The following is a 14,390-nucleotide window of genomic DNA, read 5'->3' as shown; positions in this document are numbered from 1 at the left end:
AGTGTTTGTATATGGAAAAAGCGAGTGTGGGTGGTGTTCTTTATGCCACGATTGACATGATATAGATAGTCCACGTAGCCCTGAAACGCACCGTAGCATCCCAAAGCTAGCTAGATATGATCATTTGGATTAAATGGACGACGAACAAATCGTATGGGAGAAGGAATTTGTTTTGTAAAAACTGTATTAATTTTTTAAAAGACCAAGAAAAAGAAAGAGTCAATATCAAAAGCTAAAGCCACCAGATTCTCACCTACCTTTGATAAAAGTTGTGATCTAATATATAAATAAAATTGGAAGTTAAAGTAAAGCACATTCTTATTATCTTTTATGTAGATCTAAGTAAATTGGAAAATTAGTCTTATATGAATTTGAACAATATATCGTTAACTGTGTTATAAAAGTTAAATAAAAGGTTAAATGTAGTCTATGGAGATTATTTGAACGAATATATTTGTTTACATTTGGATCCTATCATTGTATGAGAAATTCCTTTCGAATCTCTAAGAGCTTAAACAAGGTGGATAAGTATTGCTAAGATTTAGAAATTATTTTAACTTTAAAAAGATTTAACATGATTATCGTACCAACAATTTCTTTTAACTTTCATGAATGGTTATATAACAAAGTTTTTTTCAAATACATGAAACAAATTTAAAAACTATTTCCCATAAAATATTTGAATTTGTTAAGCAAAATTATGTAAACTTAAAAAATTAACTCATTACGAGTGTAACACCTCTTCAGGATTATATTAAAAACATAGAATATTTTCGTGTATATACTAAGCAAATTTATTTTTCATCATAAAATAAGAAAATAAAAATGTTTATTTATTTCATCAACTACATGTTACACTCAATAAATTAATTACAATACTAAGAAAATATTTAAGAATGGTCAATTAATTAATACTTATTAAAAATACATCTGAAATATAGGAAAAATGTATTCTGAACATAATTTCCACATTTTTCAATGTTGTGCATCTGAATCATCACAACCACAAACATGCAATGGTAAACTCACTTAAAAGAAAACATAATAATTAAAATTACGGATATATGATTACAATACATTAAACATGCCTCATTCAATCTTTTGATAATTAATAAATAACACATAATTGAATAGCAATTACTATCATATCATTCAACAACAATTAATATGTGTGTAGTCTTAGCCTAAGAGGTTCAATCAACAATATAGACCTCACACGTAGCTTACTAGTTCATGTGTTCCACCATTTTCCTAGGGAGCTTCATTGAGCAAGTATACCACTTCTCACCACTTTCTGGAAGAGTTTTACTTGGCAAGTACACTCACCATTCTCCAAAAGAATTCTATAGGAAAAGTACACACTTCCCACCACTCTTCCAAAGAGCATCACCAGGCAAGTACAAGGTAACATTTCTCGCCACTCTTCTAAAGAGCTTCATCGAGCAAGTGCACAATGCTACCCCTTACCACTCTCTTATAATGTTTCATCAAGCAAGTACACCTCTGAAATTGCTACATCGGGTTCCCTCACCTCTGGTTGAGATTTCTCATTTGCACATTCACATCACATATATGAACATCACATTCATAATAAAACTTGTATTATTTCATATTATCAAACAACCACGTAATTTACACCCATACCATTGCATCATGCTATATAAACATCATATCATATCTTTCAACATATTTTAACTCAAAATATGTTATCAAACCAGCAACACCACTACACATGACATCAAATATAATGGTCTTAATGTAAAGCACTACTTCTCAAAAAATCACATGATATAACTGGGTAAGCATAGTTAAGATACAACTCGGTCAAGATTTGAAAATATCTCGGTCAAGGTCGACCAAGTTCTTAAATAGGTCGGCTAAGGTCAGCACAATTTGATTCGGGTTGAAAAATAATTCGGCCAATTAAATGTCACAATTTTTTTCTCTTACTCCAAAATTTGGACATATGGGACAAGTTGTGGTTGGTTTCTCTTGTCATTTTTATGTTAATGTTGGTGTTTATGTCTGTTTATTTTTGTTAAAATGTTTGTGAGTTGGTGTTATTTGAATCTTATATAAAAGTGATTTGAGTTTTAAAATTTAAAGTACTTGTTCTTTTTGTTTTAAAATTGTTAGTAGACATGGAAAGGAGGTTATATATGATATTGAAAAAGATGTTGGGCAAGTCTTAGTTTTTGTTTTTCAAGAGTTTAGTCGTGAAGTGAGTCTTTTTCCTACATGGAAGAGAACAACGAGGAAGCACTTAAAGCGGTATAGTTTGCTTTAAAATGATTTGTTATGAGGGACTTTGCAGGTGTAAAAAACTATGTTGTAAAGGCTATAACACTTTGTCCAGGATTTTAGGTTATATCTCAAATGATGGCCACAGGTTATATCTCAAATGATGGCCACGTTTGAAGTTTATATTGCTTTTGAGGTAAAATATAATGGTGAGCTAGATTACTATTCGATTGTTGGATTAAAACATTTTGCAAAGAAGGAGGTTGTGAAGAAACAAAATAAGAAGTTGGTTGTGTTGCTTCACCCAAATAAAAACAAGTGTGTGGAAGCTGACAAGGCATTTAAGCTTGTTTTTTTGGCTTGAACTCAATTATCAAATAGTGTTATGCACAACTCTTATGATCTCAAGAAAAATGTGTAGTTAGGTTGGACTAACCGGATGAATATGTTTTCTGCCCATGCTATAATGGTTGTAGTTTGTAACAAATGTTTCATGTTTCATCTTTTATGTATTTAAAACTGCTTATTGGAAGCTAGATGAGGCGCCTTTTTTTTCATATAGTTATTTCATTCACTGCTTTAACTTTGACTATTTGCACACACTCATTTTGTTGCAAAATGTGAGCCAGTCTACGTACCCATGGGTCACGACATATGCAAGGTGGACCATAACATTTAGCCCGCTTTTGAAAATTTGCAGGCCAAATGTTAGGCAAGCCTAACAAATCGGTATAGCCTACATTGTCATCCCTAGTATAAATGTATTTTGTTATGTATTTGATATATTATTTTATATCTTTAATAGATAAATATTAAGAACTCTCGTGATTACTCTATTTAAATAGAAAATCTCCTACAATATCTCCCTTTATTGCATTTGGAATCTCTCATATTAAGGTAAATAAGACCATGTCATATTATAGTATGTTATCTTATTGTCCTTTTCTTTTCCCTTATGTTAAATATATATTTATTAATGTGCTTGTAGCCTAATAGATGTTCTAAATACTCATACATCACTATTTTTCTCTTTACACCACTTTTTGTAATGGAGTTGTAGCATAATCAATGTTAGAGCTGTCAAAACGAGACACTTGACTCAACTTACCACAAATTATTAAGTTTAGGTGTTTTGGAAATGATGATTCCTGGTTGAGTGGTGTTGGTATATCTTCATGATTTTGTTTGGAATTGATATCACGAATGTTGTTGTTTAATGGTTAGTAGTGTCAATTTGGTTGTGATGTTAAGAAGAGGTAGTGTAGTTTAAGTTCCAAGTCATTATCTTTAGTAAAAAAAGAGATTTTGATAAGTGAATATTAGAAATAGGAGTCTAAGGCAAGAAATAACCATTTAGGACGTTTTTTAGTGTCATTTGAAACTTACTGGCACCTTGAGTTGATAAAAATCTGGTATGAAAATATGTTGAGTAAATATGGTGGTTTTAAGAGGTTTTATGTCCAATTTTTAGGGTTTTACTGGTGAAGATTTAAATTAGGAAGTTTGTGCATAAGGGAAGGGTTTAAGATCTGTTGTTGAGTCATTTATGGCTTGTTAGTACCCTTAGCTGGAAAAATTTTGAGTTAGAATGTGTTGTTTGGAGTTTAGGTACTTTTTTAGTGTAAAAAATGGTTTGATACAACTAGTCTTAGGTCTAATGATCAAAAAGGGTACTTACTTCCATCTATAAATGTGTTTTCACATCAATTATAATGTTTAAGAAACCAATTTAATCAATTGAACAAGTCTTAGGAGCATCAAAATCCATATTCAAGTATAGTGTTAGTTGATATAGTGCCTAACACCCCCTTCCTGGGTGCCTGAGCGCCACGTTCCAGTGTGTCCAACGTTGAGCACCACTTTCCAATAGGCTTGGCATTGAGTGTTACTTTCTGGACGATGAGCGCCACTTCTGTGATTTTGGGTTTAAAGGATTTTGTGCTATTTGGGGGTTCCTCTTGAATTGATTCTTGTGCTTTGATGGTTTCATGTGATTGCTTAATGGGTTATATGAAATATATGTATATGATTATGTGGGATATATGATGATGATGATGATGAGTATGTTGTTGATCATGTGAATGGTTGATGGACGTAATTTCATGACCCTCGTGGAGAGGTTACATGGTGGTGCCTTGTTGGTATAAATGCAGGGAGCTTAGTCTTGGGGGTCGTCTTGAAACTCTAATGATCTTTCATTCTCAATTAGAGAGGAGTGATACATGTGGTGAAAGTAGTAGAATGTCTTAGTCCAGGTGCTTCTAGTATGGCCTAAGACACGATATAGATAGATCTTGTGAGTATGGTAGGGTGAAACCCATTACCAATAGCTCTATAGAGCAATAGAGACCACCATAAGTGCATGACCCGCGATAACTCAACATTCATACTAAATCCGGAAAGTACAGTCTAGGCCTTGACATGTTTAAGATGTGTGAATTGTTTTATGATAAATATGATTCATGTGTGAAATATTAAGGTATATTATGATTTCTTTTGTATCATTAGTTTACCCTTACTTTTGTGTTGTCTGTTTACGTGTTTATTTCTCTTTTGCAATGATCACTTAAATAGTGTGAGCTTAAGGATACTTTTTTTCAGTTGCTCCAGTAAGAGGTGGTGGTGAAACAAATAAGTAGTTAGATGATTCTACATGTGTAGATTTCTCTTTGTGATAGGTTTGTTTTATCTAGTTGTTCTATTATCATCTTTGTAACGTTGTATTTCATAGTTTTATACTATTAAAATGGGATGTTAGACTTTTTATCTTCACCTTAATATAAAACTCAAATTGTATTAATTTAGGTGGTTCGACACATTATATCTAATTGTTCTAATAGAAGAGTTAATTATGGATGAGACATTTATTTGTGAATATAATTTTGTAATTAATTTTCAAAATAACTTTTCTCAATGTATTTATTCTAGTGATAATAAATTAGAAGTTTAATTTGGAAATAACTTCTTAAAGTTCTTATGATTAAGATAATTCTAATTTTTTTTTCTATATACAAAATGTCTTATCAATAACCTATTATATTCAATTTTTATTGTTCCAACCTCAAATTCATTGAAATAATTCTGACCAAATCAATTAGTGCATTCGAGATATTATTTAATTCGAAATTCATAGGCATACCAAAATAATTATAGATAATGTAAAAATTATTTGATGAGTTTGAATTATCTATTATCTCACACTAAACCATGTAAATGAAAATGGTTAAGTAAAGAAAGAGAAAAAAAATAGAATTACATTAACAAGTTCTTGTTAGTGTAATTATTTTAGAATATTGAAGTTATTCAAATTATTTTAGAAAGATGTTAGAAATTTGATAGAAAATTTTACATTATTATACTTCAAAAGGTTAAGTTATTTGAGGAAGACCTTGTCCCATGAATGGTTTATAATTGCACGAAACATAATTAATCATATTTCACTTGGTGAAATTTTTTCAGAGGCATGTAACAAATTTAAAACTATTTCCACTCAAATAATTTAAGTTTTATTATTTATAATAAACTTATTATAAAATTATAGATAAACTTGGAACTCACTAGAAAATGATAAACTAAAGAGAGTTTTATTATTTAAGTTTTGTAAGTATTGGAAAGAAGGAAAGCTAAAGAAGCATGGTTTTATTTTTTATTTTGTAAAAGCATGAAATGGAAAAGAAGAAGTAAAAGCAAAGTTTGCAATTTAGATGGATGATGTAGCTTGGACTTTGATGGGTAGACCTTTGGGGAAATCCACATAAGGGTATACAAAAGGTTCATCACCTTCCAGAAGTTCCCAGTCGTAGTTCAGAATCAGATGGTGGATGAACACCGCCATTTCCACCTTCGCTAACTCTGACCCTGCACAATACCTTGATCCTCCTCCAAATGGCATGAAGTTATTATCAGCTTTACCATTACTCCCCTGCACCCAACAAATAATTAATTACTCTATTTTTAATCAATATAATGCCACAAACACTCCCTGTAGCTTTGTTTCATTTTGGGCCGTAAACATTATATTAGAAACGTTTACTTCTTGCACCCGTACAATTGTTTTGACACCCCCTCAAATTTTAAAAATTTTCTGAAATGATAATTTTTTGTCTTGTTTTTCCTCTGCAGTAGCGATAATGATGACAGTGATGATGGCATGTTTTCCTCTTATTGCGGGGTACGATAAGTAATTGTAAGAGTAGAAGAAGCAATAGAGGAAATAAGTGTTTGAATAAGTGAAAGAAAAGGTAGGTGGAGTGAGAAAAGAAAGAAAAAGGAAAAGACAGAGATGCACGTGGGATGTGAGAGGCCCACTTGCACACGGGCATTCATTTATAATGTGGAAGGACAGAGAGAACAGGGCCATGGACACACGTGCACAAAAAGAGGCGTGTTCAGCATCCACTGGGACCCACTACTGTTCCCAAGATCCTTTCATCTCTCTACTCTACCAACTCTACTATTCTCCCTCTTCCTTTCCCATGCCATGCTAATTTAATCAGCCATGAAAATTAGAGGTTTTAACTTTTAACCCAATGATTATCTGAGACTACCCATAGAATGTGTACTTTGAGCTTCATCATTATGAGATTATGATTGGATTGAAAATGTTAAAGTGGTTGTTACAGATGTTAAAATGTTTTTTTTTTTTTTTTTTTNTTTTTTTTTTTTTTTTTTTATTAATTTGAATGAAGAGAATCTGAGTGCAGTGGAAGTATCTATCTATCTATCTGGTTAGGACTAAGTCAACAAGGAGGATCAAAGGATGAAGCATTCTTTTGAGTTTCGTCAAAGCTGTACGGCGTGTCTACCTCATGTGGGGGCCTGATTCTGAAGCGCCGAATGTAAAGTGTTATTATGTACTATAAAGGAAGCTAAAAAACCTACCTATAACATAACCATACAACTACTTATATTCTTTTTTATTCAACTCTTTCGTCTTTCTTTTTTTAAAACAGAACACTGATGTGTTTTATTCTACAAAAACAAGAAACAAACAAAACCTATATATGGTCCATGCGCCAAACATGAGACAGATAGAGTAAGTAAAAATATAATACAATGAAAACAAAATATCATTAGAAAGGATAGGATATCCGTGAGCCCCATTTTATTTTCTTTTCTTCTTCTGAGCTAATTCTAATTAATGGCATGATTCACGGGCCACAGCTGCCATGAATGGAGTGATTGCATGTGGTAATAATCAGGTTTAGAAAAATAATGAGTAGAAGTTACCTGCCATCTCCATGGATTGAATTGGTGAGGTTGGTCAAAGTGTTGAGGATCGAAATGTGCAGCTGAAATCACCGGAAGAACTTTCCACCCACGTGGAATGTCATAACCTTTCAAACACAAACACACATTTTCAATACACATATATGGTTTTCGATTTCTGGCACCTTTCCCTTTTACTATAACACTTAAGCCAACCTTTCCTCTTTCGTTTTCCTTTCTTTCAACCAAATATGTACACAAAAACAGTGAGATACTGTAGCATCCTATCCTATTTCTCACCTTTGTACCGAACATCCTTAATAGCCTTCCTGTGAAGATACCTCACAACATTCCCTAGTCGAAGTGTTTCGTTCAAAACCTTCCCAGACACAAAGAAAGAGCAATTTATTATTAACGTAGAATCATTCATTGCACACGTGCTTTGCAAACACGTTAATGTCGGCCTTCATATAATTCTTTTTAAAAATACAATATTAATAATTAGTATTATTATAAAATGGGTCACAAAACGACAGAAAGATAAAACCCCAATTTCTTTATCATATATGTGACACTTACACAGTGAGTAAACTCCATTTTTTTGTAATCATTCCAAGTCAATTCAACCTCCCCTGTCTTCTTCTTCGAAGTGACTATTTCCACGTGTTCCTCCTATTATTTTTCAAGAAAAATTAAAAAAAAATAATAATAATAATTATTGGCCAGGAATAAAGTTAATCTTTTGAAATTTGTGGTTGCAATTGTCCTAAGAAAACATTCCACGTATCAATATCCTGGTGCATGCTTACCCTCAATTGTTGCATAGCTCGAGGACAACCAGGCAAGAAGTAAATAGCTAGAGCTATGGCTACCGACGAGGTTTCATGGCCGCCAAAGAGCAAGCTCAATATCAAGTCAAGTATTTGCTCATTTGAAAGGTTTGTATGAGTCACAACCCAGTTTAGAAGATCATTTTCTTCCTCCACTGCCTCACCCTTCTGGACCCTCTTCGCCCTCTCTTCCATTTTCGCCTCTATGAACTTCAGAATGGTGGACCTAGCCTGTACACCATACAGTAAAAGGAAACCTTACGATATTAAAAATTCAAAAATCAAAATTAAAAACTTTAATTATAGGAAAAAGGGGTTCTTTAAAGCACTGATATTAAATATTAATTGACCAATATTGTAACCTTTAATGCCTTTCTGTATGCTGTTCCGGGCAAATTCAAAGGAACAAGAGATACAACACCCTTCATGAAAGAGACGTATTCTGTCTCCAATTGTTCTGTCTCCGGTTTACCAGGGTCCAAACTCATGATTTGTTTCGCCATTAAATTGAAGGTGAACTGCATTAATAGTTCAGTGACACCGAAAATAATAACAAAAGAAAACTAGTAAGCGATTAGTGATAAACAGTTACCCTTCTTGCTTCTTTTTGAGCTGATAATGTAGAATTATGTTTCCAGGAGAAAATAACACGACGGGCATGGTAATCGATGTCTTTGAAAAGATGATTTCGGACCCTGGAATAGCTGAGAAAGTTGAGTGATATGTTCCTCATGTCTCTGTGCATGTCTCCTACTATGACCAACATAGACCATTTTCCAAGTACTCCACCGAGGCTCTTAGGATAACTAGCCTCGAACAACTTCCCTTCGTTCTGCATTATGAACCTATTCAGCCCTGCATCTGCTGACACTATGGCTGGCTCCCCAAACAAGTTTGACCTGTAAATATTTCCATACCTGCACATATCCAACAATTTATAAACGTTTCAATATTGATGTTGTGTGTGGGGGGAGGGGGGCTTACCTTGCTATGTGCTTCTCCATAAACTCTCCCAGTGTACGAGCTTGGTAAGTCCTCAAATACCCTATGGTTTCCCCAAGGAGGGGCCACCCCGTATGGCCAGGGGGAAGATTAAGGGTTGGTTTCTTTCTTTTGGTGAAAATGAAGGTGATGACTATAAGAGCAAGGATGGAAGAAAGAAAACAGAAAGTCAGATGTGAGTCTGACATGGAGTAGCCTGTCTGATTCTTTCTACTTTCTTCTCTTCTCATTCTCTCTCTCTCTCTGTGTAGGAAACAAAAAAGAAAAAAGAAAGAAAAGAAAGTTGCATGTGTGTGCAGTGCGGAACAGATGAGGAAAAGCTTTCACACTTAGTGAAAAGGAGGTTCCATTTTTTAACTTGGTGAAATCACAAGAGCAGGTAGGTGTTCCAATGGGATCAAACCTAATGAAACTGTGAAGCCAAGAGGCTGCTTTTATAAGCTTCTCTTCTGTCATTAAGCAGAAAAGGAATAGCAGAAAGTAGTGAAGAACTAGGCTTTACACTTGGAAAACATGCACCTTACCAATTTACCAATCTATTTTTATTTATTATGCTTAAATCCGATAATTACGAGGTATATGTATATACCATCATTTTTATAAATATTATTCACAACATTTTAAACAAATTGCAAGTATTGGTACTTAATGGGACCATTGTTTTTATTGATTCATTAATCACAATTTAAATACATTTATGATTACAATTAAATTTTTTTTCATATGTTTATACCGTAATTAAGTCATTAATTATTAATCACAAATTTTAAAAGCACAGTTAAGATCATAAAAAAAAAGTGTTTTGTCTATACAGTAATTAATATAAATAAAAATATTTATGGTAAAACTGAAAACAATTAAGTCTAAAAAACAGGGACAGTTAACAAATATTCATAAATTTCTATTTGGTGTTGATTGTATATTCTTTTTTTGAACATCTCAGTAACACTAACGGTATTACAAAACAATATAGGATTAATAAATATTTACATAATAGATATTGTAAGAATTTTAAGATTTTAATCGGTCAAGATTTTTGAAAAAGTTTTAAATTTAATTCTTATAGAATTTATTTCTGTATATAGACTATATATTGGTTTTGTTAATTGTATATTAATTTTACATTCTCGGATATTTGTTTCCTATAATAAGATGTTTTTGTTTCTTAAATCTAAATTACTCTATCAATATACAGGGTTAAATATGTTTTTAGTCCCTATATTTTGAGGCGGTTTTGGTTTTAGTCCATTTTTAAAATATGATACAATTTAGTCCTTCAACTTTAAAAAACTCTGGTTTTAGTCCTTTTTACCAAATTTTTTTTAACTTTATTTGTTGTTTCAAACGCGTTTTATTATAGCATTTGGATTAAAACGCGTTTCAAACAACAAATAAAGTTAAAAAAAATTGGTAAAAAGGACTAAAACCAGAGTTTTCTAAAGTTGAAGGACTAAATTGTATCATATTTTAAAAATGGACTAAAACCAAAATCGCCTCAAAGTATAGGGACTAAAAACATATTTAACCCTCAATATATATATGGGGTTTGTTAACACGCCTACGCCTGTTTTTCAGTTGATAGGTTTTAACAATGTGTACCGGATTATAGTAGACAAAAATCCCTTCATTTATCATGGATTCTAAGTTTTAAGGTGAAGGATATTTAAATAATTTTCATTCTCAAAACTAAAAAAAAAAAAAAAAAAACCCCCAAACCCTTACTCACCTCCCTCATTCCTCTCAACCCTTTCTCTTTCATCTCTCTCACTCTAACATTTTCTCTGTCATTCCTACTGTTGCCCCAATTGAAAAAAAAAATCAGAAACCCTTTGTCATCAGAGATATTTTCTCTCTCATCTCAACATTTTCTCTGTCATCACTCCAACATTTTTCTCTCATCTCAACCCAATTGAAGATGGTGGTGGTAATTTGAATCAGAGATATTTTTTAAAAATTGAAAAAGTTTACTCTCTTATCATCATTTTATATTTATTAATGTGTAAAATGAATATAAACTTGTCACTTTATGTCACTTTTCAAAATCTCAAAGGTAAAAAATGATTTTACTGTTTTTTATCTTGCACAGTGGTTAAAGTTTATTCTAAACGCCTGTAGTAGTTGATTCAGTGATAAAAAAAGGACATAAGGAAATTAAAGAAATAGGTATAGAATAGCTCCCTAGGAGTACAATTCTTTCAATTCTAGGTTGTAATCTTACATCATGTATCCCATACCAATAGAGAAAGGAAAAAGAAACACTTTGTGTAAAAGGAAAAGGACAATAGAGGAAAATATCTTGTTCTTTAAAAATATAATGAAATGTGGTGTAGATGTGTAAATAATGTATGAAAATTTAATTGATTTATGAAGGTTTTATTTACATGATTTAATTTAAAAATGAAATTTAATAATAATAAGAAGGGAAAATATATAACACATCATCCAAATGAACGAACAGAGTCCATGATAAATTTGGGGTTTTTTTTTTTTTTTTAGTTTTGAGAATGAAGGTTATTTAAATACCCTTGACCTTAAAACTTAAAGTTCATGATAAATGAGGATATTTTTGTCTACTATAATCCAGTAGACATTGTTAAAACGTACCAACTGAAAAACAGGCGCACGCGTGTTAACAAACCCCTATATGTATATATAGAGAAAATGTTAGAGTGGAAGATATGAAAGAGAAAAGATTGAGAGAAATGAGAAGGGTGGGTAAGAGTTTGGGGTTTTCTTTTATGTTTTTAATTTTGAGAATGAAAATTATTAAAATACCCTTAATCTTAACACTTAGAATTCATTATATAAAGGTATTTTTGTCTACTGAAACCCGGTACACATTGTTAAAATGTACCAACTGAAAAGGCACACTCAAGCTAGCAAACTCATATATATATATATATATATATATATATATATATATATATATATATATATATATATATATTTGTTTTCAGGGATCAAATTTGCTTGTCTCCCCTAAAAAAAAAAATCAAAATAATGATCACTTATAAATTTTTTTATTCTTTTACTATCCTATGGCATCATTCTTCTACTTTAATGCATGCAAATTGCAATTTTGAAAACTGGATAGTATAAAATGACACCGAGAGATAAAAGATGTTTGGTGTATGAGCTTTGTAATGGTGATGATTATTAAAGCGTTTTTGTACAACAGGTAACTGATTAATCGTCACTTAAACGGTAAGAATGACGTTGAATATGTTAGAAATACTCTTATGTAATTTCATCAGAGGATTATATATTTTCAGGTGAAAAGTAAAACTAATAATTTTTTTGTTAATTGTCACTTACAAATGTTCAAAACTAAACTAATACAATAATACTGATAAAAAAATGGGTTAAATATGTTTTTATTCCCTTTGGGCGATTTTGGTTTTAGTCTCTCTTTCAAATTAAGGTACAATTTAATCCTTCAACAAAAATCTGGTTTCCAAATGATATAATGAAACGTGCTTCAAACAACAAATAAAGTTAAAAAATTTGGTAAAAATAACTAAAACCAGAGTTTTCTAAAGTTAAAGGATTAAATTGTACCTTAATTTGAAAGAGGGACTAAAACCAAAACCGTCCCAAAGTATAGGAATTAAAAACATATTTAACCCTAAAATAATTAATCCAAAAAATCAATAACATTAAAATAAAAGATTTTTAGATTATTTTGAATACTTTTAAAAAAGTATAAATTTGATTCGATTTGCAATATGACACTTGAAAAACTAATACGTGCCTAACCTATATAATAAAATAGGTTTTGGTTTCTCAAGCACCAAAACTTATAAATTTCCAATAATTTCAAAAATGTCAATATATGGAGTTTTCTTAATATATATTGATCTTTCTTGTGATAGCAGTGAATTTGGGAGCATAAACTTGAGTACAGAATGAATTCATAAAATGTAAAAATATATGATTTTTATAGTTTGGTATATAATTTCTTATTTTAATACAATAAAGGTTATTGAAAGACATTAAGCTATGTAGTGAATTGTTTAAGATTTTTAAATAGTTATGGATTTTTTTTATCAAGTCAATTTTTTTGAGTTTTTATTATAGTGATGAAAATTAAAATAGCTATCTTGCATCTCTTTCAACTTTGTTTTTGTTAAAATAAAAATAATATTGGCATTGAACATTGTCTCTACTAGATTTTCCATTAAACGGGTCACTCAAATCAAACAAATTTTCTCTCAAATTAAAATAAATAAATTTTCTTTCTCTTTTCTTCTTTTGCGTTATGTATGTTGCTTTAATTGGTTTAAATGTAAATGTTAATTGTACATGCAAATAAAATATTGATTACATGTATTTATGTGATGAGTTTCGCATAATGATTTGTAATTATGGTTGTTTCCATGTAAAGATTATTATGTCAAAGATGTTTAAATTGTGTATGGAATTGGAGATTCATGTTAAAATGTTTAAGTCTTGTGTGTATTGAATTAGTGATTCGTGAAAGAGATGTTTTGATTTTGATGATATTGGAATCACAAAGGAAAATATCAGGTGGTGAGGATTGGGAATATTTCTACTACCTAGTTTGCACTGTAAAGAAGAACTATGTCTGGTAACTCAGAGATTTTTCATGTCATATGAGTGGAAAAATGTTCTTAGTACGTAGCTTTATGGTTATTGACAAAGTAATGAAGGTAATGTGAAATGTGCAGATATTTGAATATAATTCAATACATGTGTTTTACAAAAATAGAGTTAATTGGTTTGTGATGGTTGACATCAATAGTATTTTGGAATGAAATATAGTCAATACACTAATTAATAGTTACTCACTTGAGTTTATGTTTATTAAACGAATGAATTGAAATTTTATCATTTGTTCTTATAGAGTCACATATATCTTATAAAAACTACAACAAGTATTCAAAAATTACAAACTTCCAACTTAGACGTACTAAGTCATTTTTAAAAATACTTTCTTCACTTTTAGTCAAATAAGAATTGTAATCGTAAACATAATCAAAAAGTAATAAAAATGATAATTAATAAACATAATCAATTTATTTTGTAAAATGTATTATTTAGATTAGTATTCCTGAATCATTATTTAGATTGACATGAGCATCATGATTA

General features: G+C 31.0%; 1 protein-coding gene across 2 annotated transcripts; it reads right to left on the bottom strand.

Moving 5' to 3' along the window:
* Positions 1–5,886: 5,886 nt before the first annotated feature.
* On the bottom strand, positions 5,887–9,599 carry LOC106765911 (cytochrome P450 90B1). Of its 2 annotated transcripts, none has more exons than XM_014650679.2 (8): positions 9,264–9,599; positions 8,872–9,196; positions 8,642–8,797; positions 8,259–8,510; positions 8,029–8,121; positions 7,750–7,828; positions 7,471–7,577; positions 5,887–6,163 (listed from the first exon to the last, which is right to left on the bottom strand). In XM_014650679.2, exons 1-8 carry the CDS (start codon positions 9,509–9,511, stop codon positions 5,942–5,944), a joined length of 1,482 nt encoding a protein of 493 aa, XP_014506165.2. In that variant the 5' UTR covers positions 9,512–9,599; the 3' UTR covers positions 5,887–5,941. The 2 variants fall into 2 exon arrangements, with proteins under 2 accessions (XP_014506165.2, XP_022640124.1); XM_022784403.1 differs by having other exon boundaries at positions 8,872–9,178; positions 9,264–9,517.
* Between the last annotated feature and the right edge of the window lie 4,791 nt (positions 9,600–14,390).

Source organism: Vigna radiata, chromosome 7 (assembly GCF_000741045.1).
Source record: "Vigna radiata var. radiata cultivar VC1973A chromosome 7, Vradiata_ver6, whole genome shotgun sequence".
NCBI lineage: Eukaryota > Viridiplantae > Streptophyta > Magnoliopsida > Fabales > Fabaceae > Vigna > Vigna radiata.
This window is presented reverse-complemented; position numbering and strand designations above follow the sequence as displayed.